The 22,851-nt window shown below is 40.2% G+C and overlaps 1 protein-coding gene across 1 annotated transcript in view; it reads right to left on the bottom strand.

The window, feature by feature from the left end:
• Positions 1 to 17,886, bottom strand: part of MPP7 (MAGUK p55 scaffold protein 7) — a 151,793-nt gene extending 133,907 nt beyond the window's left edge. Inside the window, exon 1 of the mRNA XM_059818799.1 lies at positions 17,739 to 17,886. Coding sequence (XP_059674782.1) covers positions 17,739 to 17,886 — 148 coding nt within the window. The remainder of the gene's footprint in view (positions 1 to 17,738) is intronic.
• Positions 17,887 to 22,851: the final 4,965 nt, after the last annotated feature.

Raw genomic sequence — 22,851 nt, 5'->3', positions numbered from 1 at the left:
AAGGTATTGAACTGTCATATTAAGGAACACAACCAACTCTCACCCATTATCTCTGTTCTCCCCAGACAACTTCCTCCACAATGAAACTATTGGAGAACCTGTTATGTTAATCACGTATCTCAGTGCAAGGTAGACACCGCCCAACTTCTTTACAATCCCTTTGGATTTCTTGCTCCTTGACAACCACCTACTCCTCCATTCCCATCCAAGGAGCTGCACACAGTACATTTTGAGCAGCAATACAGAGGATTCCTTTCCCCAGTCATCTCCTTGCCTACATCCTAATAAGGCTACTTTCATCTCCTTCGCCCCACACTTCTTTCTTCCCGTTAGATATAGAACAGTGCTTAGATCATCGTGGTCCTATATCTATCACTCTTCAGAGAAATTCAGTTAAACCAGGAAGGATTTCCCCCCCCCCCCCCCAGATACTCTTCAGTCTTAAAGAAAACACATTATTTTGAAACAATATTTTGGAAAGACAGCTACGGTGTTGGAAAAACAATTATGCATCTATAACGTTACCTTACATTGCTCATAACAGTAACATTCACAGAACAGACGTTCACTGCTTTTAGTAGTTTGAAAGCTGTCCAAAAGCAGTACTGAACTCAGCAAACTCAGTAATGTTGACCAGTTGAAGCAGCAAGAAATCTTTGTTTTAACTTTCTACTGCAGAGTACCAGGACAAATGGTTGTTGGCTACGTAACGTAAGCCTTAGCCTAATGTTCATACTTACGGCTGCTATTCTTCAGCTGTCAAACTGAAGAGGAATACCAATAAGCTACACAACTCTGTTAAAGCTGATTTAAACATAAATGAGAATCAGCCAACATGCAGAGGAATTACAAGCTCCCAGAAAAAACACTTATCTCCCAGCAAAAACGTGATGTTCCAGCATGTTTCAGGTTATTACTTAAAAGCATTTGAACTGACTATCAGTAAATACCAGCTCATGAAAGCAGATTTTAGTAAAAAGGCAGGTGCTAACATTATAATACTGCTTTCTGACTTCTAAACAAAACTGAAGTAGAACACCTCCACTTGAAATATTTAATTAGGCAGGAAATCTAAATCTCACATCCAATTTTCTTTCACCAAAACCTCTTTATCCTCAACATTACAGTAACTTCATTTATTCTTAACATTAACAGGTGCTGTTTGAATTCAGTGCCAAAGAGAGGACATGACATATGCATAATATTACATTTGGAAACATGAGTGAAATTTGGCAGAAGCTAATGTGTTGAGGTATCTCAGACACTGCACATGTGCTCCTTGCAGTGAACTGTGCCAACTATGAAAACTAAACCCCTTTAAGGTAAGACGTCTTGCAGATCAGATGTATGGTCTGCACTTACTCCATATTCCAGACAATAAAGGGCACAAAAACCAATCCCACAATGGCCCTCCAAGCACATATATTGCACATATATTCCTTCCACTTTACAGCCAATGCCAAAAGGGTGCAATCATACCAGTGTTCAACGTATTTTTCATTATTGCTACTTCACAGCGCCCAGGAATTCATGCATGAAGGCAACCATTTTCAATTCATTGAGTAAAGTTTTTCACAATTTTTTTCAATTTCTAAGTAACTCATGAAGAGCCAAATCGGCTAAATTTCATTCTTTTACAACTTTGTCCAGGTGGAAGCACAACTTTTGAGGGTTATCACACAGGGAACAAGCAACATGGAAACACACATGGCAAGTTCATTTTTGAATGCTTTGGAAATTTAACAGCCAGTAAGTTTCCCAACTAGGTTATGCCCTTCTAAGATCTCCCATTTTCTGTAATCTTGCCTTCTTTATCTGAAGAGAGAAGCAATTTTTTGCATAAGTGTTATGCCACCACTTAGGAAGAAAAACAAAAAAAATTCTTTAACTTTGGAAGTAGATTCATAGCTGGGTCTCCCAGTATAGCCTGCACATACAGAAAACTTCTTTTATTTATTTTAAATCAAAACAGCTATAAATTCCCTTTTGTTTTCCTGTTTCAGGATTCAAAATCACAATGTCTGTCTTAGAAAAAAAAATACATGAGAGTTTAAAAAAAAGAAAAAAATAGCCCCAAATTGAAACACCTCTGAAACTTCATCCCCAGAAGCAATGAGATCAATGACAGCCATTATTATTCCATTTCCTTATTACAGTATCTCAGGCTGTTAAAACATTTTCTGGACAAACATTAAGTAGAAAACAGTACTCAAACAATTGCTAAGAATCTTAAATTAGAATAAAACCACATTATTTAGATGTAGATTCTACTACTCTCCAGTAGCAGAATTTCCTTTCCTGGAAAGGAAAGAGAAGAATTGAATCTGTGTTCCAAGAAAATACCCAGCTCATCAGCCTGCAGGGTGCTTTGCACAGGAATGCCCCACCCTTCCTGATAAATTTGATGATAATGCAGCCAAAAATTCAAGTTGATGGATACAAGACACTAGGTCTGAATCTGCAGTCTGGTGGTTAGGTCACTTACATAAGCACAAATGACTGGGTTATGGCACTCTTATAAGAAAAGAAAAATGTGGGCTTGAGCTCCCTCAGGTTGAGAAGGACCTAGAATCAAAGCCTACTACTTCTTGGACAAATAAGCAAATTAACTGGTCCTTAGGTGCCTGCCTCCATACTTTCTTAGCCAGAAGCCTAATCTTTATGAGCTGTGGTGTTGAACATTAGAAGGCTTAAGTTCTTTTTTAAACCTGGGATACAAAACCTTCCACTGCATTTTAAACAGTGTTAAGCGTTTGTTTCATTTTTTCCAACACACCAGCCTTTAGGATTTTAAATGGGAAGAAAGTAGGTCAGGACTTCCTACTGAAGCGTCTTCAAACTCTTTTTTTTTTAAAATTTTGTAGTTAAATTCTGCAAAATGTATCTACCTTTTACATCTTTCATTAATATTTTAAGAATATAAATCTTTGAAGAGTACTTTGATTTATCAAGAGCCTTAGAAGTAGCAAGTATCTATAAATATTAGTCAGAAAAATATTTAAACATAATTCCAGTTTTTGATTCCTTTGTAATAGGTCTGACTTATCTTTGATCACAGATTTTCACAGTAACTCATTAAAAATGCACAAAGAATTTGTCTGTGCACAGATCAGCCACAGAATACTGAACTGAACATTTAACAGCCTGAGGAAAAAAAAAAACAAAAAACACAAAGTGGAACTCACACACTTGAAGCAATCAAACATCTGCCTGCCTTTCAACACCACTGTCATAGGATTGCCTGCATTGCTAAATTAGAAGATATACAGCAAGTCCCTACTGTTTGAACAACCTCGCCAGTCGAAGACAATGTTCAGAGAGTTTAAAATACAAAATTTTCTATCTTCGTGTTTCTGTTGGTGCACTGCAATAACAAGGAAGCTACTATTCACTTCTTTTATCAGCAATAGTACAAAGAATAAGACACACCCTTCTCAGGGAACTGGAAAAACCTGCTATGTGAAAGCTGAAAAGTCTCCAAGTACCCTACCTTCATTTTGCTCCAGGTTTCAACAACAGAACTGAACGGAGACTGCAAGGACTTGGCCTTAGCCTAGCAAAAGTAAAAGCTGAGCAGAAAAGCAAGGGCTGTGTATAAACACACTGAGATAATTATAAAACAGTAAGAAAAAACTACTTAAAATAAAAGGACAATCTTGGCACAAGAACTGGTTATTACCAACTGATGATGAATAAATTTAGGTTGAACATTACAAGCAGCTTCCTCATGTTGAGGGCAATTTTGCATTGGAACAGGCTTCTAATTAAAGCAGTGAGGGGAAAAGGCCCAGCTGCTTTTAAGACAGCGCTCCATATGTCTATGACTGTATGACATAAAGCCTACAAAAGCATGAAAATAAACTTGATGAATAGGGAGGTACTTTCCTGTCCTGCGTTCCTAAGAGAACAATAACCGTCAAGCAAATAACATCATTCCGATAGAAGTCTAAGATATAACCATCTGTCAGGCGATACCTGAGAATCATTATACCACAGAAAGCAAAACCAGATATTAATACCACAGCGGGACAAACTTTGCCAATAATAAATTTCACAGATTATCTTTTAATAAAACATCTTAGACCCATAACCTCACTTCTCGTAATTTCATGCCAAAAAATTGCTCCCTCTGCAAACAAGAGCTGCAGAAAGCACACGCCTCATGCAGTACTCGCTCCCAAATCTGAAAGAGCTTAGCCTGTTTGGTCTCCATGCAACTAGGCAGTCCTATCATCTGCACCCCTAGCATTCTGCACACATAGCAGATCATCTTACCCAAAACAATATTACATCTAACACACTCAACGGGCTCTTTATTTGCTACAGTCATTACTACATTCAGCTCAGACAGGATGATTCAAAACTGGCTGTCAACTATTGAACCAGGAAAACTGCAGCAACCATGATGGTCTAAGACAATTGGTAAAACACAATGAGTCTGCAGAACTAACATACTCTATTAGATTAAGCTTTATAGTTTGAAAGAGCAGACAGTCTTTCAGGCACACCAGCCTTTCAACTTGCTTGACATCTAAAGATGTATGTAATGAAGTATACGAGTTCGTCTAATAAAGAATATTACCTCTAGCCACAAGTCTTTCAGGCTAGAAGACTGTTTTACACTCCAGGTATAGGCCTGGCTAGGGGAGATCTTTATATCTGTTTTATTATTGCAGCATATCTGAAATTGAAGACAAGCTGCAACATATTTTTGGCTGATAGACTCTATCTGTTTATTCGCAAAGTCCCTGATCACACCATGCATCCTGTTGTTCCCTTCTAAAGGCTCATACTGAAATGCAACAATTAAGTGAATTGTAGAAGAGGGGGAGGTATGAGTGCTCATCAGGAGTTGTACATCAAAGGCAAACCAAACACGACCATTCACTACTTCTTATAACACACAAGCTCAGGACACTCAAGGAAACTACCTGGAGCATAAAAGAGCAAACTATAGGAAATATTTTTTTCTCTACAATAGCTGGTTAAGTTGTAATGGCTAAAACCCAATTATTCAAATAAGTACTTAAAACACATTTTGAGAACAAGTTCTTTCACTGCTATAAAACAAATGGTCCAGACACAGCCTCTCAGAGACAAAAGTTTTTATATCAATCTTTGTCAACAGCTAGACTGCTACACCAAAACAAAGGCTTCTTTACAGCTATTTGTTATTCTCTTTTCCCATACATCCTCTCTTGGTCACTTCTGAAGAAAGTATAACAGGTCTTAAATTCTCGTCAGCAGACCTACAATATATAATTTTTCCTTCCTTAGCACACAATTTCACTTTGTATTTAGAATTCAAAGGCAATTTCCTTTTTTCAGTTGATTTCCCCTCTCCCTATCCCTTGCAAAACCATTGTGGTTAAACACATAGAGAAGTTTTGTAGAACAAGAGTAAAACCTGTGCCTGAGCAGTAAAGTTTATATAAATTAATTTCAAACTGTGTTTTCTTAGCTTTAGTCTCTTAGCAAAGTACAGAGCATAGTAGCTGCAAGAGAACATTACAATCCATTTTCAGTTAGTTTGTCACAACACAACATTTTCCTACCATTTTAGTTCATCTGCTTATATTAGAATACCAATGCTTTTTTAAACTTGTAATCAAAATAGCATACACTTCTATTCACTATGAGAGCCTGCACATCTGATTTATAGTATATTCCAGACATATGACTGTATAATTCAGACAAGTTTAAAAACAGTATGCTGAAAGAAGATACTACCAAGGACCTCCCGCTAGCCCTTACTGAGCATAAGAGGACGTGTTTTACTTGACCTACCCTACTAATTTCAGCAAGCTGGTCCTTAGCAACAGATGCAAAGCTCAAATGACCACTCTCAAATCCTTGTTGCAGATCCACCTCCTGCCTTTGATCATTTCTTGTCTGGAAGTAACAAATAGATTTCTGCTCCTTGGCCTATGTAACAGTCTCCTCGTAATCCACCAGTGGATCTGTATAGTACCAGGAAGTGGGATTACTTATCTCAGCTTTAGCTGCATTTCTCCCCATCACATACAGAAGGGGATATATTGGATGCTAAGATAAATTTCAGTTATCTTAGCCATTTATAGACTGTTTTGATTATTTTGCTATAGGATTAGATATCAAATTACAAAACTACAACAATACGTGTGCATTCTGACATTTAAATTTTGACATTCAGCAGTCTGACCCAAAAGTGGCTAAATCGTAGGATGAAATCTACTTGAACCAGTTTTCATTCCTCTAAATATTACAAAATTGTAAACACACAAATTGCTTGAAGTGTAATTCACTTTTGCACAAACTTATCTTAAACTGGAACAGTTAGAAAGAATATTTTGTATCACAAAAGGTCCTTTACCTTAAGATAAGCATTAAAAACAGGCAAATTGAACTCTTCAGAAACACTGTAAGCACCACAAAGCATACAAAAGGAAAAGCCGTCTATAAAAAACTAACTTAGAACAGTCAGAAAACATGCAGACGTTAAGAATTGCACCTATCTCAAAATGCACTCGCTTTCTGTCTTCTGCTTCTTCCAAGCTGCACCCAAGCTGCACCCACAGACAATTTACAGAATTCCCTATCAGATATTCTGATTACTCTCCTACACTCACCCCTGGCCGGTTTCCAGGCAGACTGAATGATTTTGCTATGCCACTGCAATGACAGCAAAGGAATACTATGTCCCAAGTAGCACAGGGTTTTTTTAGTATCTTATTTTGAAACAATACTTTTTGAAATATTATCTTGAAAATATGACTGGGGCAATTCCTGTAGAAAAATTCTGGATCTCAAATGCCAAGTTTACGTTTATGCCAAGTCTTGGGGTGACAAAGTTACACAAACTTGCAGTTTTATTAGCAAGATTTTTTTTTTCCCCTTTCATTATTTATATTTAATTCCAAGTTCATAGAACTACATAGGTCATTCTGGCAGCTGGTACAATCACATGCCAAGTCATAAGCTAAAGACTCCCAAGACAAAATGTCAAATCAGCGACCCTCTGATGAGACACAAGCAATGGAGAAAGAAACCTGCCTGATCCTGACCACGAGAACACAACCTGGTTGAGCTACACTGAGACAAGGTCTTAGCATCAAGTCAAGGACTATCATAAGGAGAAGTCCAAGCCAGCCTGACCATACTATTCTCTCTTCAGTATCACCTAACAAAGAAAAGGAAAACCAGAACAAACACTGTCTCGTGACAATGCAACTTACTGACTGGGAACCACTGACCTAGACAGTGGTACCGTGACATTAATTCATATGCTAGGGCTGAAACCGGCTTCTTACTTGGAGACCAGAATAGCTCACCCATTAACTCCTTATAAAAGAGACTTTAGTTTAAAGTTTTTTCCTATCCCTCTTTTAGTTACAAGATTCCTGTAGGATCCAGTAGATTAGATGACCTTTTCCTTTAGCTTTACCTTTTCTGGGTATACAGTACTACTACTCTATTCTCATCCAACAGAAGTAGTTCACGAAGATTTTTTCCTGAAACATGCTGATTCTACCAAAAGAAAGGTAAGCACCTGACATTTTCCTTTCTTCACCTCATCATTCTTTTTGCTTTTTTTCCTTGGCCTAAGAAACGCTTCGCTGTCAAAGGAGGTAGGGAAGGCTCATTAGTGAGAGAGGTTTGCTGTAACAATTATCTAAAATTCAAGGTCAAATGTTTCTTTTCGTAACAGTTGTAGAGGTATGCTCGCACACAAGAATTCAGTCTCCTTGCAGTGACCACTGCCTTGTACTTGAGCACATACACTATAAAATAATTTATATACAGTAACGTGCATACAAAAGAAAGAGTTTATGCATAAAAACACCCAACTTTCAGAAAGAAAAAATCTAATTACCAATAAGAGGAAATTTATACCTTCCCATGTATTTGTAACTTCTAGTTTCTAAACGTGTAAGTGGCTTTGCACCAATGCAAACACTGGATTTTTGATTACCTTTCCTATTACAGTCTACAACCGGCAAAGAAAACATAACATAGTAATAAACATCACAACATTTGGCACAAGGTAACCAGGCATGAAGCTTTCACTTCTCTGTTGGGGAAGCAAGGCTATCAAGTGTGCCTGTCATGCATGCCCATATCAAAACTCATCTCTAGTCAAGCATTCAAGTGGGGAGATAATATCTCAGCATACTAGTCAAGAATGAGTTTTGGAGAAGAAAAGGTCATGTCATTACTTACTAATTTATAGTGGTGTATTATTACATACAAGGTCTTTAAAAACTGTTCCAAGAACTACAGAGAAATATGTTTCTTTTTGAAGGCAGCAAAAGAGATACAGAGGAAGAGGACACAATTTCCATTATGCAGAAGATACAAGGCTGCAACAGCAACGAGGCATTAACATTTGTTACGACAGAATCAAAAACTAGCCCTGTTTGAAAGAGGAAGAGGGTAAAGGTATGCTTTTAATTCATATATGATGGAATAGCACTAGGTCGTAAGGCCAGCACTAACTGGAGAACACAAAAGGGATGTTTACCCCTTTGCTTACTGTCCTCTCAAATGCACACCTAAATAGAAGGGAAATCAGCATTTGAATTTGACCAGCCAGTGAATCAGAAGCAGCCTACTGCAAGGAAAGGGACAAAGACATCTGGTCTTTGTAGCGAGGAAACTGTCCTTGTAGATTGGGAGCCAGGAGCAACAGAAGTGTGCTGGAATTCTGCAGACAGACCACAGCAGCTCTGACCATGTCCTGTGCAGGCAGTGGAAGAAAGACACACTCATTCTCATTCCAAACCTGAGGAACCATATAAGCTGCAAACTAGCAGCTAAACAAATTATTTAGCCATAAGTACCACAATACAAGATGAGATTTACTTTTGGACAACTGGGGATAACTTCATTTATTATTTAGATCTTCACAACGTGGGCAAACATAAGAAATCTCAATTAACACATGTAGCTGCTCTGACATATTGGAAACTATTAGCACAAACACACTGAACTGCCACAGAAAGTACAATTACTTAAATGAATACTTTTCTGTTCCTATAGTCTGTTAGTCTTAGATGGTATTAATGGGCACACCACATTTTCTTTTCAGGAATCTGGAGATACTCCATTCATATAATCATGAAGGTGTTTTTTCTTCCTGAAGTACCACCACCATTTCAACTGACCAGCCTGTGAAAATGTGGTGCCAGCAGGTGCATTGTACATGTCATTCCAGAGATTTTCACCTGTGATGACAGCAGGTTTATTTTAATAAGCTGCAGTGTTTTGATAAGTAATGCATGTGTCTATTGAACTGATACATATATTTTAAATATTAATGCTATATTCAAGCTAGATTAAAGCATTAGAGAAGACAGAATAAGTGATTTAAGAAGGTGAGAGGTTTAATTCCCTGATGTAAGCTAGCAGCATGTAAAATGGTGAGTTTGGTACTTGGATAAAGCAACCAGAATGCCTCCTGTTTTCTTTCAAATTTAATTGCTATCACACATAGGAAGCCAAAACCACTAGCCGGAACTCATTAAATAGTGTGATAAAGCTGAAAGTCTGAGGAGTAAAATGTAAATTCAACATTAATGAAGTGGCATTTACTCAACTGTCATCATCGATTACACTTGTCCACCTACTCAACAAAGTTACAGAATTAAATATTGTGTTACAGCTGCCGTCTGCCTCTATTCACAGAACAGTAAAAAGAGTATTTAACTAAAACCTATCTTCCCACAGGATGTTTTAATTCTGAACAATAAAAAAAAGAAGTCTAATACCACCTTGGTTTGCTGAGCCAGAAGTGAACCACTGGTAAAGAGTTACTGGGTTGAGACTACCTGTCTTCATATTACAGATGTTGGTTATTATGTTTCTCTGTACTTTTTTCAGTCAGTTAACATGATGATAACCAACCAGTGGTCACTCAAGTCCCACGAGCTCTTCTCCAAATATGAAAAGTAGCATTTTGCAAGGTTTCTGAAGTTTCCTTGGTATTCTATGACTTATTAAATATCAATAGCAGATCAGCCAGGTCCTACTGTGAGGAAAGGTTATTGAGTTTGCAAACCTTTCCTAACAGGTATCACTTAAGACTCCTGTGCTGTGTGGAATGTGGGGGTCTGTTTCATTCCAGAATTCAAATATTTGTCATATTAATGTCTGCACATTACTTTTAAAATCAGGTATCTAGAAAAAAAATGTTTTACAACTCTGCTATAATATCCTTCTGTACATAAAATATTTAAACTCTTCCTCCACAGCCATGTCAGCTACAGATTCTTCCTTTTATCGAAATTTCTGTATTGGTTTCTAACACCCTTCTGTTCCCACCCTAACTTTTTTTCCTTTTGAAATTAAGGTATTTAACAGCCTTAATTTACCACTGTGAACAAGTTCAGTAAAAAGCCCTAATGAGAAGGAATCTTAACTACCTTTACTAAGTAATAAATGCATATTTACCATTAAATCAGGAGTTAAAATAATTAATGTTAAATACAGTACATAGTGGTAGAAAACAGGTTTTGTAGCTTGTAGGAAACAAAAGCTGTTTACAGCTGGCACAATAAAGTTTTCAACTTTTTTCCAATTGTCGAACTGTTCCTTTGACTCCCATTTCCTCCAGTAACTGCCTTGTGAATCCTTTTCTTAGTGGCATTCACAGCAGAACTTTCCAGATCTGATTGCCCAGAAAGACGTTTTCCTCCACTGCTGCAGTCCTGAAATCTGCTATTTCCAGTCACAATTTCTCCTTTGGCCTGGGTGCTAGCATACCCACCATCCACTAGAAGTAGTTACCTTCCAGTAGAAACGAACAGAGGGGAAACTACGACAGTATTCAACCATCCACATTTGCTAGCTGTAGCCATGGTTCTAAACAAAGGACAACATGTGTCTTCTCTACACTCCTTCCAAAAACGTGTTTGCCGGAAGGCCAACTTCTATCTTGCCTCAGTACTCAGCTGCTGCACATTATTTTTGCTATCCGTTTTAACCATCAAGATTTCTTGAAGCTGGATAGTCTTCCTTCAGAAGCGCTCAGGATGTCTCGCCCAACCTGTTCCAGGTCTCAGGGCCCAGGCACATGACTCTCACAGCAGTCAGATGAGGGACCAAAGGCACCACTCAGCACTTACCTCAAAGCATGCCATTCACAGTTTTATCCCCTGAGGTTTGTTTGCCATTTTGATACCCTTGCTCAGACTGGTCGTGGTAGCTGGAAGGTGGTCCAAGTCACTGTCTATATCATATTTCAAACACACAACAAGCTTTCAAAGCAGGGAGCCATGCACTGCAACTCGATCAGGGCAGTTTAAGACTTGCTGGGCTATAGTACTTGTAGTGTCTTCTTAATACCAAGACAAGTTTCCAGCACATCTAATTTTGATGTTATTAAAGTAACAGATTTGGATCTTTGGAGAAGTAACCAATCTTTGAGTAAGAAACCTACAACAGCTCTGTAGTACAGACTGAATGTTTCTTTCCCCATAGGAAATTAAATGCTAGAACTTAAGTTGGCAGGACTGAACTTACAAGTTAGCTGTATATGTACTGGAGGTAACATAGACTTACTGAAGCAGTTAACCGTGGAGACTGGGCAGCAAAAGGCTCCTTTCAGGGTCTCTAGGATCTACAGATGGCAAGAGAGCAGCAGCAAAGCCAGGACAGGGTGTGCCCCTGGCAAGAAGCTAACAAAGGGCTGCTGTTTGTCCTGGTGGGAGCAGCAGTTACTGTGCCTTGGACTGGTGGGAAAGAAAGCATCAGGGGAGGAGCAAGGATTTTTAGATATGATCTATAGAGTTGAGATTTCATACCCTTGTTAGACTTTAGCCTCTATTCACCTCAACAAGGGAGCAAGCTGTTCATTCAGAAGTTGGTTTTAGTCAATTCCCCAGCACTGCTAGTCTCAAGATGATGCAGCTTCAGCATTCCCCCTTCCACACGCACATTTCACTTACAGTGCAAGCCTAACACAAAAGTTAACTGTGTTCACAGCTTCCCAAATGACCCAGATTACAATGAGATAATTAACTGCTCATGAACAGCTCTTCATTGAAAACGTCTATCACAGTATCTCTTAAGCCACTGAAAACCTTCATTATTGTATCTGTAAGCCTCTGAGAAGAAATGTGAGACTGTTTCTTTAGATCAGTTCTCTTTTTGCAACTCTTCTAGATAAAAAAAGCAAGGCTTTATCAGCTGAACTTGCAAGGTGTTTTCTAAAAAACCCCTCTCCATCTGCCAGTTGAAGCTTCTGATTTGGCCACATGTAATGTGTGAAATAATTATATTCCACTCTATTTATAATTGGCAATGTCAAGTCCGTTTCTTTAGATAGCATTCATGGCATATTGTCTGTGAAACAGCAGCTCTGCATTTCATATCTGAAACGACATCATTTCTTTTGGAACAGCTTCATTTGCTGAAGCCAAGCTCAGTCCACCAAACAATACATTATGAATGCAATGAAGATTTTTTATGCTCTTTATATAAACAGATGTGTATGTTTCCAAGTTCTGAGACATAACTAGTAGCTCTGAAGCAGTTTTACTCTATTCTTAAACTTGTTATACAATTTATAGTGCAATGTGTTTTGCAGTCAGTCATCATTAACCGTTGGCTGTAGTAGCAACACGTTTCCTATTTTTTCAAAACTTATACCACCATATATCATGAAATAACAGAAGAAAATTTAGTCATTCTTGACTCAAAAAACAGAGGCTGTCTTTACAAGACAATAAAGCAACACACAATTAACAATACTTAGACCACATATTGGTACAATGGTGTTTCACAGCTTTATTTATTAATACTAAGCATGATAAAAAATTATTCTTGGTCTCTCATACTAATCCACACATTGTTCAGGACAGTAGAAAACAAGAGAGAGCCTAGTCCAGTATCAGAAAACAGTGGGAAAAGAGTAATCGTAAGGTAATCCTACCTGGATGACCGTCTTTACTTCAATAGGTACTTAAGATACGCATTTTCCAGACTGTGGAGCTGAGAATCTATGAAGCCTGAAGGAAAAAGGAAAGGCTAATAATAATATTACATTGGTTCTAGTCAGTGTTGGAAATAATACGTATTTTCATCTTTTTATTCTAAATGTTAGGAGCATAAGTTTAAAGTCGTTAACTTCCCAACAACTGTTTCTCTATGAAGCCCTGCAGAAATAAGAGAAGTTAGAAGAGACTTATTTAAGTTGGAGGAAGAGAGGATTTCAAGTTGCAAATTTGTTCTGCCTGCATGCCTGTCCTAGGCAAATTGGTCTTAAAGCAGTATTTAAGCAAAATAATGGTTTCAAAATGGGTACGGGTAAGCTTTATCCAACATATAAGTATCCATAAGACTTCAGAGATGTATAATCACATTTTATACGTGAAAAATATGCAAGTTCTGGTACAAAACTTTAGGTGTAAGCCTTCTCCCATTGCACTTAATGAGTCCATATTGAAAATCCTTTAAGCGCCTGTGACTTCATGCTTGTAGTAAAGATGGTCATTTCTTTGCTTCATGATAGCTAATCACTGTGCTTTGGAAAGTCAGCAATAACCTCAAAACCATTACTAGCTGTGCACACTGACATTCAGCAAATGTCTTTTTCAACACTCCTCTTGGCATTACCCACTGCCTACTCCTTGTACAAACTGAAAACACCTTATGTCTCCTCTTGGCAATAAACTGCAGGAGCAGAAATGGAGCAGCAGACCACAGAACCGTAGTGATTCTGTAATGCATGTGGGGAACAGAAGCATGGCAACCCTGTTACCTGTATGGCAGGCACCTAACAGTCAAAACAGGGTAGAAAACATCACAACGGGCCTGTTCTTTCCATGTTCATATGTCACCATCTCTTCTGCACACTGCAAACTACAAATTTCATAGTTCTATAGGATAGTTTGTAGTTACAGTTTATGGACTGGTTCAATGACTATCTTTAAATACTGATGTCACTGAGGATGTAAACAATGAGTTCATTTCAGGAGCTTTTGGTTGCAGGCTTATTACATCACTGACTATACTGCATGTGGTTTGAGAACCAAGAAAGCTTGAATTTTTGTTCTTTAAAACTAGCAAACAACTGCCAAGGTTGATTCTTTTCTCTTCTATTAAAATATTCTTTCATTAAAAGATTACATACTTTAAAGGGGGTATTGCCTAGGCTGGATTTTAACTTGATCTGTTATTTCGTATAACTAACATAAGAACGGCCATAGTGGGATCACATTAGCCTTCACATCTGAATGGAAAAGTGACAAAAACCAAGGTGTTGGCCACAACAACAAGATGTGATCCCAAGGGATTAAATATACTAAAACCCATTTTACATTAGCAGCTCATCTTTTCTCCAAAGCTAACAACTGGGAGATAAGGTTGGTTCTACCATGATTCATAATGTAGATTGAGAAACCATTTTTTCCAGGACAAAATGTGGAGTCCTGAAAACTAGTCTGCTTACTGCTATTGCTTAAGAACACATGGAATTTGTTAGCCTTCCAAAACAGAGAGAAAATTCAAGTTGTGTTCTTTGGTAGCTAAGCATAATGAACATAGATATTCAAGAACACCAAAGTGAAGTTTTGTGCATCTTCAGACACATGCTATTTTTGCTTTCTGCTGGTTTTCCCCTAAAGGAAAGACTGCTAGCTGAAGTAAAGAGCAAGTCAATGTATCTTTATCATTTATTGCTGTCTTTGGAAACTCACTTGTCGAAGAACTTTACTGAATACCTCATGGTAATGCTCAAAAATGTTCTGTAAAATACACAAACACCAAGTCAGAGCTGTTCTCAGACCTGCCATAACAGCCAACATGACAGTTCAGACCACTAGCTCTGTCCCATGTCAAGGGATGTTAAGGATACTGCACTGCAAAAGTTATTTGAAGTGTATTAAGTCATGTTTGCTCCCCATCTCTCTACTTCTGTAATACAGGGCATGGCACTGTATTAGGTAAGTACTACATAACTTGTGATGTAAACACCCATGATCCACTGAAAGCAGATATAAATAAATTCTTTTATATTATTATATTTCTAAGACTAAAATTAGGAAGGGATGGGTTATTATACTGCATCTTTTCCTTAAGGAACAAGAAACAGTAGCAACCAGGATAAAAACTTTTCAGGAGATGGGGTCAGGAAGAGTATATACACCACAGGCTGGGATTAAACTGCATTAGCACAACTACGTGGGAAGCTTTCATGACTCCTACACATAATTCACATAGTTCTAGATGGTGAAACTTGCTTAATTCACTGCAACAGCTTTCCAAAAGATACTCTAGAAGACGACTAACAGACACTTTGCTAGCAGCAAGACAGGATTTTTTTCCTGCTTTTACTTATTATCATAGCAAGTTCTACAGTAAATCTTCATGCAGAGGAACCAGTTTAGAAGGAAGATGCTACTGAACTACTTTTTATAGATCCCTTCTGCTCCCTTCCATATGCTAGAGAAAAATGAAAGGCTCACAGGTGCCCAGGCGCTTGCCACGTAAGAAGGAGAGATTCAGCACAGGAAAGTGGAACTAAGGCTGGGGTTTCAGTGAAATGCAACGTTTCAACATCATAAGAACAGATGGGAGTTGCAGCAGATTCCAACAACAACATCTTCGTGAGAAGCACGGTACTCCCACAAGGCACTCAGGAAAGGACTGGAAGTTGCCACTTAGAAAACATACTTGTGACCATTTCCTATCAGGAGTTCGGATGTCCTATAAATGTTAACAAAAATGCAAATAAGCATCCAAAGTAATAGTACATTCATTAGCCGGCTTTCTCTGCACATAGTACTGACTTTTATACTATACTCTTAAAAACTTACAGCTCTGACACCTGCCTAATTTAAAGTTTAAATTCCAAACTGCATGCTACTACACAGAAAACATTTTATTACAAACACAAAAATGCCATACTAGCTCAGGTTCAAGGTCCATCTAACACAGTATCCTGTCTCTAACAAGGACTGCTAGTGGATGTCTAAAGAAAAGAACAAGAACAGAGTAAACATACAGCAACCCTTCCTTGATGTATGCTGTCAACTGCCAGAGATCTGCAGCTCTGGGACTTCCTCTGTCTCCTTTTAAGTGTACACACGTAAATATAAACACATTCACATTAAAGTCCAAAGCTATTCTGAGTCTGAAATAATTAAAATCAACTTTTCACCATCTAGCTTACTGTTTTACTCCTTTTCATTCTGATGAATGAACAGGCACAGTTGAAACTGATGAGTCTCAGTCATTCATTCATTCCCTAGCTCTACGAGATTAAATCCCAAAATGTAAATTAACTGTTGCTTTAAGACAGCTTTTAGAAGCTACATGTAATCATCCATTCTGAATACAAAAAAAACTTACTCAAGCCAAACAGTGACATCTAGCAAAATCCTAATGTTAATTCTAAGTGAGATTAGAGACTTGATCATCCACATCAATTAGAGCAAACAATACTTTTAGTAAGTGAATAACCTTGTTGTAAATTAAGTAAGATCCTTCTGTAAATTTGGCCAAGATGTAAACACCCCTTCATAAAAGGGACCTGAAAGATAATGATAATACCTCATAAGAAAATTCTAATTACTGTATTTTAAAATGAACACCCACAAAAGATAACTTTAACAAAAAAAAAAACATGCCTCTTAAAATGGTGCTCTTGATCTAAGTAAATTTAAAATAAGAACTCTGAACCTCATCCAAAAAAATCTAACTGTAAAAAACAAATGCTGAATTCAAGTACTGAAGATTGCCACGAGGTCTAAAGATGCTGGTCACCACTGTCTGGACTATTCAGTCTTCTTCATAAGGAAGAACTCAAAAAAAAAAAAAAAAAAATCACTGAAAGCTATTGCCCCTGAAGTTATTCTACAGTTTATTTAGAGGGAAGGCAAAGATGTGGCGAGCTGTTTAAGAAATCAAATCAAACCAAAGAAAAGCTCTGGAAATGCAGAACAGCAGTTTGTTATAAATACAGATTAAACAAAACGAAGCTAGGAATTCAGAGGTGAAAGCACAAAAGTAGCATGCAAAGGCGTCTACTGCTCTTCCGAGCTTTTCCATCAAATATCATCATCTACGTTCTTCACGTACAACATGCCAAATTAATACTATTTATTGTTCCACACAGATTAAACATAGGCATTAACAAAATCAGTAAGGAGCCGGTTTCACAGGTGAATTAAGTTTTTCTGAGCCAATTCATAAAAATACCTCATGGTACTGATAAACTTTAATTTAAAGTTTATAGGTCTCCTGAGTCCGGCTGCCTGGTCTGATGTCACTTAATGGTTTAGTCACATCCATTACTTGCTATAAACGAGCTCTCTTCAACTCCTCCCGACAGCCCGGCAGGTTTTAGAAGCGAGGCAGAGCCGAAGCACTAGCCGTGATTAAATTCACCTCTCCCCCGCCCTCTCGCCCACTGACTGGATTTCACTGCGGTGCCCGCGGGGAGGTCTCCGCTCCGGGCCTGCCTCCCGCGGGCGCGATCGAGACCTCCCCTCACAGCACCACCGCGGCTGCAAGTGGCCGCGGGAACCACCTCAGCCCGAGGGAAACCCCCGCGCGGGCAGCCGGGCACGGCCCCGCGGGGCTGCCCCGCCGCCCGGGCGCCTCGCACATCCCCGGGGAGCTCAGCCGGGCGGCGGCTGGCCGGTGGGGGCGGGGGCCATCTTGGAACCAGCGCCCCGCGCAGGGGGTGCGGACCCCCCCACACACCCCCGCAGCCGAGCCCCCACGGCCCGGCACCTGCCACATCCCCTCACACTCACCAGCCGCCCCGCCCGGCGGTACCACCGGCACGGCGCAACCCCGCCGCGCCCCTCGGAGCCCCCCGCCCCGGCGGCGCTCTGCGCCCGCCCCGGTCCCGGGGGAACGAGGGCCCCCCCCCGCCAGCTCGCGGACCCCCGCGCGCGGCATCGACCCCCCTCGCCCCGAGGAGACGCCTGCGCGCCGCTGGGGCTCCTACCTGCGGCCGGGCCTCCCGGGTGACGGCGGGCGGGCGCTCCCCAGCCTCCCTCTACCCGCGGAGCCGCACTCCCCGGCTCCCCATCGCCGCCGCCGCGCTGGGCCGGGCCGGGCGCGCCGGGCCCCTCCCAACGGGGCGGGTCTCCGCGGCGCGCGGAGCCCAACGGCCGCTCGCCAGGCCCGACCCCGGCCCTCTCTCCCCCCCGTACACAGACACACGCCAAGGAAAGGCTCGCGCTCTATTGGCTAGAGGAGGGAGGACCGCGCGAAGCGGAGAGCCGATTGGCCGCGGGGGAAGGCGGTGACCCGCCCCGCGGAGGTCGCGTGACGCCAGGTGGCGGGGGGCTCGGCGGGAGCGGGCTGCGGCCGTGCCCCCGGGGCGGCTGCGGCGGCTCCGTGGCCGTCGCGCTGCCGGGTCCTTCCTGCGTCCGCGTGGTTGTGGCTTCTTGCAGTTTGGAGTTGGGGAATTTCGGCAGCGTGGCTAAAACTGGGGCTGGGGGAGTCCGCGAGGAGTCCAGCGCGGAAGCTGAGGGGAAGGAGACCTGCCGGATCCCGCTGCGGTAGCTGCCCCCGCGGCGTGGCACGGGTCCCGCACCAGGCGCGCACCGTGCTGCCCCACGCATGGCTCACCGGTGGTCCAGGCCGTCCCCGGCCCTCCCTGGTGTGGGACCTCCTGGTGCTGCGTGTGGCCAGGGGACACCCTGTTGCTGCACAGTGCCCGGCGTACGGCGGGAGCCTTCACAGACGGTGTGATCCGTATTTGGTTTTGGCGTCCTGCCTTAGCTCTGAAGCTGCACACGGAAGATAATTTCCTGAAGTTTGTAGAGGGTGAGCTCAGGAGGAAGACAGGGTGGAGGAGCAGGATGAGCAAGGCCATCAGGTAGCGGCTGAGAGATGGACAGGGCTCGGAAGCTGGCAAGGGCAGTGGTGCCTTCACCAGAAGAACAGGCTGCAGTCCTATCTGTGCATGAAAGTATGAGACATTATTCATTCAATGAATCTATTCTTAATGGGTTTATTTTTCGTATAATAAAATATGCCAAGGATTGTTCTGGTCTTTTTCAAGTGAAGGAATACACCGGTGTTATGAATACGTGTTTGCAAGAGCAGTGCTGTCTAATGTCCAGAAAGACCAGTGTTTAATACACTGGACAGCCACTTTGCCGAAGTGCAACCCTAGCCTACGCCAGGCTGTACTGCTAGTAGTCCTTGGCTAGTGTCAAAATATGTCATTACAGGTGGTTTTGGACAGGTTTAATTCTCCTGTACTTAGTGGGACTTTCCTGCATTGTGTTCAAGTAGCATTTTGAGTGAAGTGTTTAACTGTGACAAAAATTCGTTGAGATAAACAGGTCTGGAAGACTATTAGTTACTTACGATTTTCACTCATTTCTTGGGGCAGGTATTTTATTACTAGAGACATATAGTTGCATAGTGTATAATGCAACTAATCTCATTCAACCTCCTCTGACATTTGTTCCTGTTCAATTTAAAATTATGTTTCTTTGACACACTGCAGGATTACATTATTTCATTGTGTTGTCAGTCATTTTTTTGTTTAGATCAGCAAATCATTAACAATTACTTCCTTCTTATCCGTATCTTCAGAGACTTGGGACATCATCCTTCCTTTTGTGATCCATCAGCAGCCGAAGCATTCCTGGAAGGAAACCAGTTGAACATACGTGGTTAGTTTTGGAATAAATTATTCTCAAAGACAGCAGAGTAATTACAATGCCTAGGGGTGCTAGACACCTCAAAATGTAGCCCAGTTTCTGGATTAATGCGTATTTTGTGTGGTTTTTGAGATCATATTTTAAATACTCATCTCACTTGCCTTTTAAATAAATATTTCACAAGATTAAACAAATGCCAAGCTAATAATTTCCTTGTTTTTATGCTGAGTACCACCCAAGTACTTTTTCATATCTTAAGTCTTAACTTCATTTGGAAAATTAATTAAAACTGTTCTGAGTTCTGATACTTTCTATGCAAAGTTCTAGTTGAAGCCAGGCTGTTGTAGGAGAAATTTAACTTCCCCAGGATGAAAGTGTTGACAGACACTAAGCAACAAAACTCCAAAACAAGGGTTCCGGCCAGAAGGATGAATTGCCATTGTACCCATCCAAGTATTATTACCCTTCTTTTCCTATTGTAGGATTCGGCAAGAGTGAGTTGAGCCCTCCATCGGTTTTGAAAAAGGGCGTATTCTCCACAAACCCAAAACAAAGCAATGCCTGTAAGCTGAACACTCCCATGTGATGGCAAATGACATGAAGCTAGGGAGAGAGTGAAGAGCTTTCCACAGGTCAGTGCTTTTTCCAAACCCAAGGGAGACAACCATCTCCAGAGGACATTCTCCAACATGACTTTGGTTAAGAGCTAAGCATCCCAACGCCATTAAATCGGTCCAAGACTGAAAGTCTGTGAGCCAGACTAGCAAAAGATAGCTAGGGACTTAAATTTAGGCAGGTTAGATGCCCTTCTCCCTTTAATTTTCTCCCAGGGGTTTCTCTGGTGGAAAAGGACAGGAAGAAATAAGACACTTAAGAAGCTGTTTTGACACACTAGTCCCCAAAACACTTCAGGCATGACTGATATGGCTGGGGGATTTTCTTCTGTTTTGCTGACATGGCTGGAAATCTGCAAAAGCAGCATCCTGCATCTCTCTCAGGGGAATGCAGCAGTAGAAAGACATCTCAGGTGGTACCACGTCTGCAGATCACTGTAGGCCCACAGAATCTTCCTGGTTGCCTCTGAAGATCTACCCAATCACAAGGTGATGGCACCTCTCTCTTCAGTTGCTAAGTTGTTGTTACAAGGCAGCTAAAACATATTAAATACTTTCCTAAAATTATTTTTCCGTGCAGGCAATTGCTGTATCTGTCACAAAGGTGTTACATGATCATTAATGGGAAGTGAAACTGAGCCAATTTCTCTTCAAAATGTGGCCAGGCCTATGGGACAATTTAAGAACTCCTGCTTTAGATATGTTTAGTTGTGTGTGTGTAGAGACTGCTTTGGTGTTCTTCACCTCCTGACACTGACAGTTTTGCTGTGCATAACTGAGATTCTTGCATAATTTTAACAGAGCCATCTCAGGTGTCTCCCATTCTGTTCAGAGCATTTGAGCTGTGTTCTCCAGATTTTGGCACACAGCTCGTATCACATTACATTTACAGAAGAGTTTACCAGCCTTGCTTATTTAGAAAATTTCCTAGAGAACAGGGTTGGGTTTTTTTCAAACACATGTGTTTGAATGGCTCCCAAAATATTTATGACAGCTGCCTCCAGTTAAGTTTTTTGTTTCCTTATTTTAATCTGATATGAGTATAATCAATATTATTCATTTTTCTGTTTCAAATTCCAGCATCATTGGTACAAGTGAAATAAAAAGTCATAGACATCTCTTTTTTTTCTGATGCATTGTAAATGCTTGCTGGGTTTTTTGTGTTACTGTTTCATCTTCAGTATTCCAGCAGGCAGGCTTGTGGCTAGCAGGAGGGACTGGCTGAATGGAACTGGAACCAGCAAAAAATCTGTTTCAGTCATTGCAAATTGAACTTACTGGAAAATATGTAAAAATAGATTCATTTATTAAAAGCATATTTATTTTGTTTTCTCCCTTTTTCCTATTGTAATTGCAAAACCTTCTGAAATCTGTTGTTCAGCAAAACTCTGAAGTATATGTAGGTACAGTAAATAAATTATGCAAATGATTTTATTGAAAGAACATGCACATTAATGTGTAGACATTATTTGCCTGGTCTTCCTATTACAGATGCAAAATCCAAGTTTGTTAAAGCAAAGGAGGGCTCTAGAGGCTCCAGATTTCTGACTGATATGGTAGAAATCTGTCACGTTTGTGTAGGGCACATGGAGCTTGAATACATTAATATGAATAAATACTAAAGTATGGTAAACATTATTTTTCGTTGATTTAGGTTGTTTTTCTGAGGAAACAGGACTTAACGATATTTTGATGTTCACGAGCAACCTGTCTGTGAGTCCCGCTTAGCAATTTCTGAATTTTTCTAGCTGCACTTGAGGTAATTTTAACTTTCTTCTTTCATTATATTTATAAAAATCTCAAAATACATCAGTTTTTTTCCCTTCAACTTGTAAACTTTTGCTGTCTATAGAGCTCTCAGTATTTTTCTGTGGGACTACCCGTATGATTTTCTGGTATGTAAGAATTTCTCCTCAGGATCCAGCTATCGTAAAGGTACATGTGCTATGTAGATAGACATCTTCAGGTCTGCCCTTTTTATTCTTCTGCATGCTCAATAAGCTTGCCATGGCTGTTTTTGCTGTGCATAAGCTATTTTGAATATTCAAACAGTTTTGATAAATAACTAAGCTCAATTTTGTCCCTTCACCAAATATCTCATGTTCTTCTTGCTCAGTCTTACAGTTTTCCGTACTGCAAACCACATTGATATCCCTTCTGCCATTCATACCACTAACTTCTCACTTACAAAGTAGAAACTAAATAAAGTTGATTGAGCTGAAATACAATTTGTCTCACAATTTACTTGTTTGATTGATATTTCAAATTCTGTTTTACTTCTAATCCTTTCCTGTATGTCTTCCTCATGATCTTGCTTCCAAACCATATTAGATAAGCTGTTCTGTAGTTTTTATGCTCTTTCATCCAATTTTATGCTACTGATAAATATATATATAAAACTTGTCCAATCATCAGGCTACAGTCCAATTTGCTGAACTTTGCAATACATCTATTGATGCTACTCCATCCAACTTGAGAAGTTCTGTTGGAGCCTTCTCTGACTTGGAGTCTTCCTGTTCTGAAAAGTTAATTATATTAATTATGAATGCTATTTCAGATTTTAATGGTGGCAGTTATACAGTCCATATAATTCAATAGTTTTTCATACGATTCCTCATTGTATAATC

This window comes from Gavia stellata, chromosome 6 (assembly GCF_030936135.1).
Source record: "Gavia stellata isolate bGavSte3 chromosome 6, bGavSte3.hap2, whole genome shotgun sequence".
NCBI classification, from domain to species: Eukaryota; Metazoa; Chordata; class Aves; order Gaviiformes; family Gaviidae; genus Gavia; species Gavia stellata.
The sequence above is the reverse complement of the archived record's forward strand: the minus strand, read 5'-3'. Positions and strand labels throughout refer to the sequence as shown.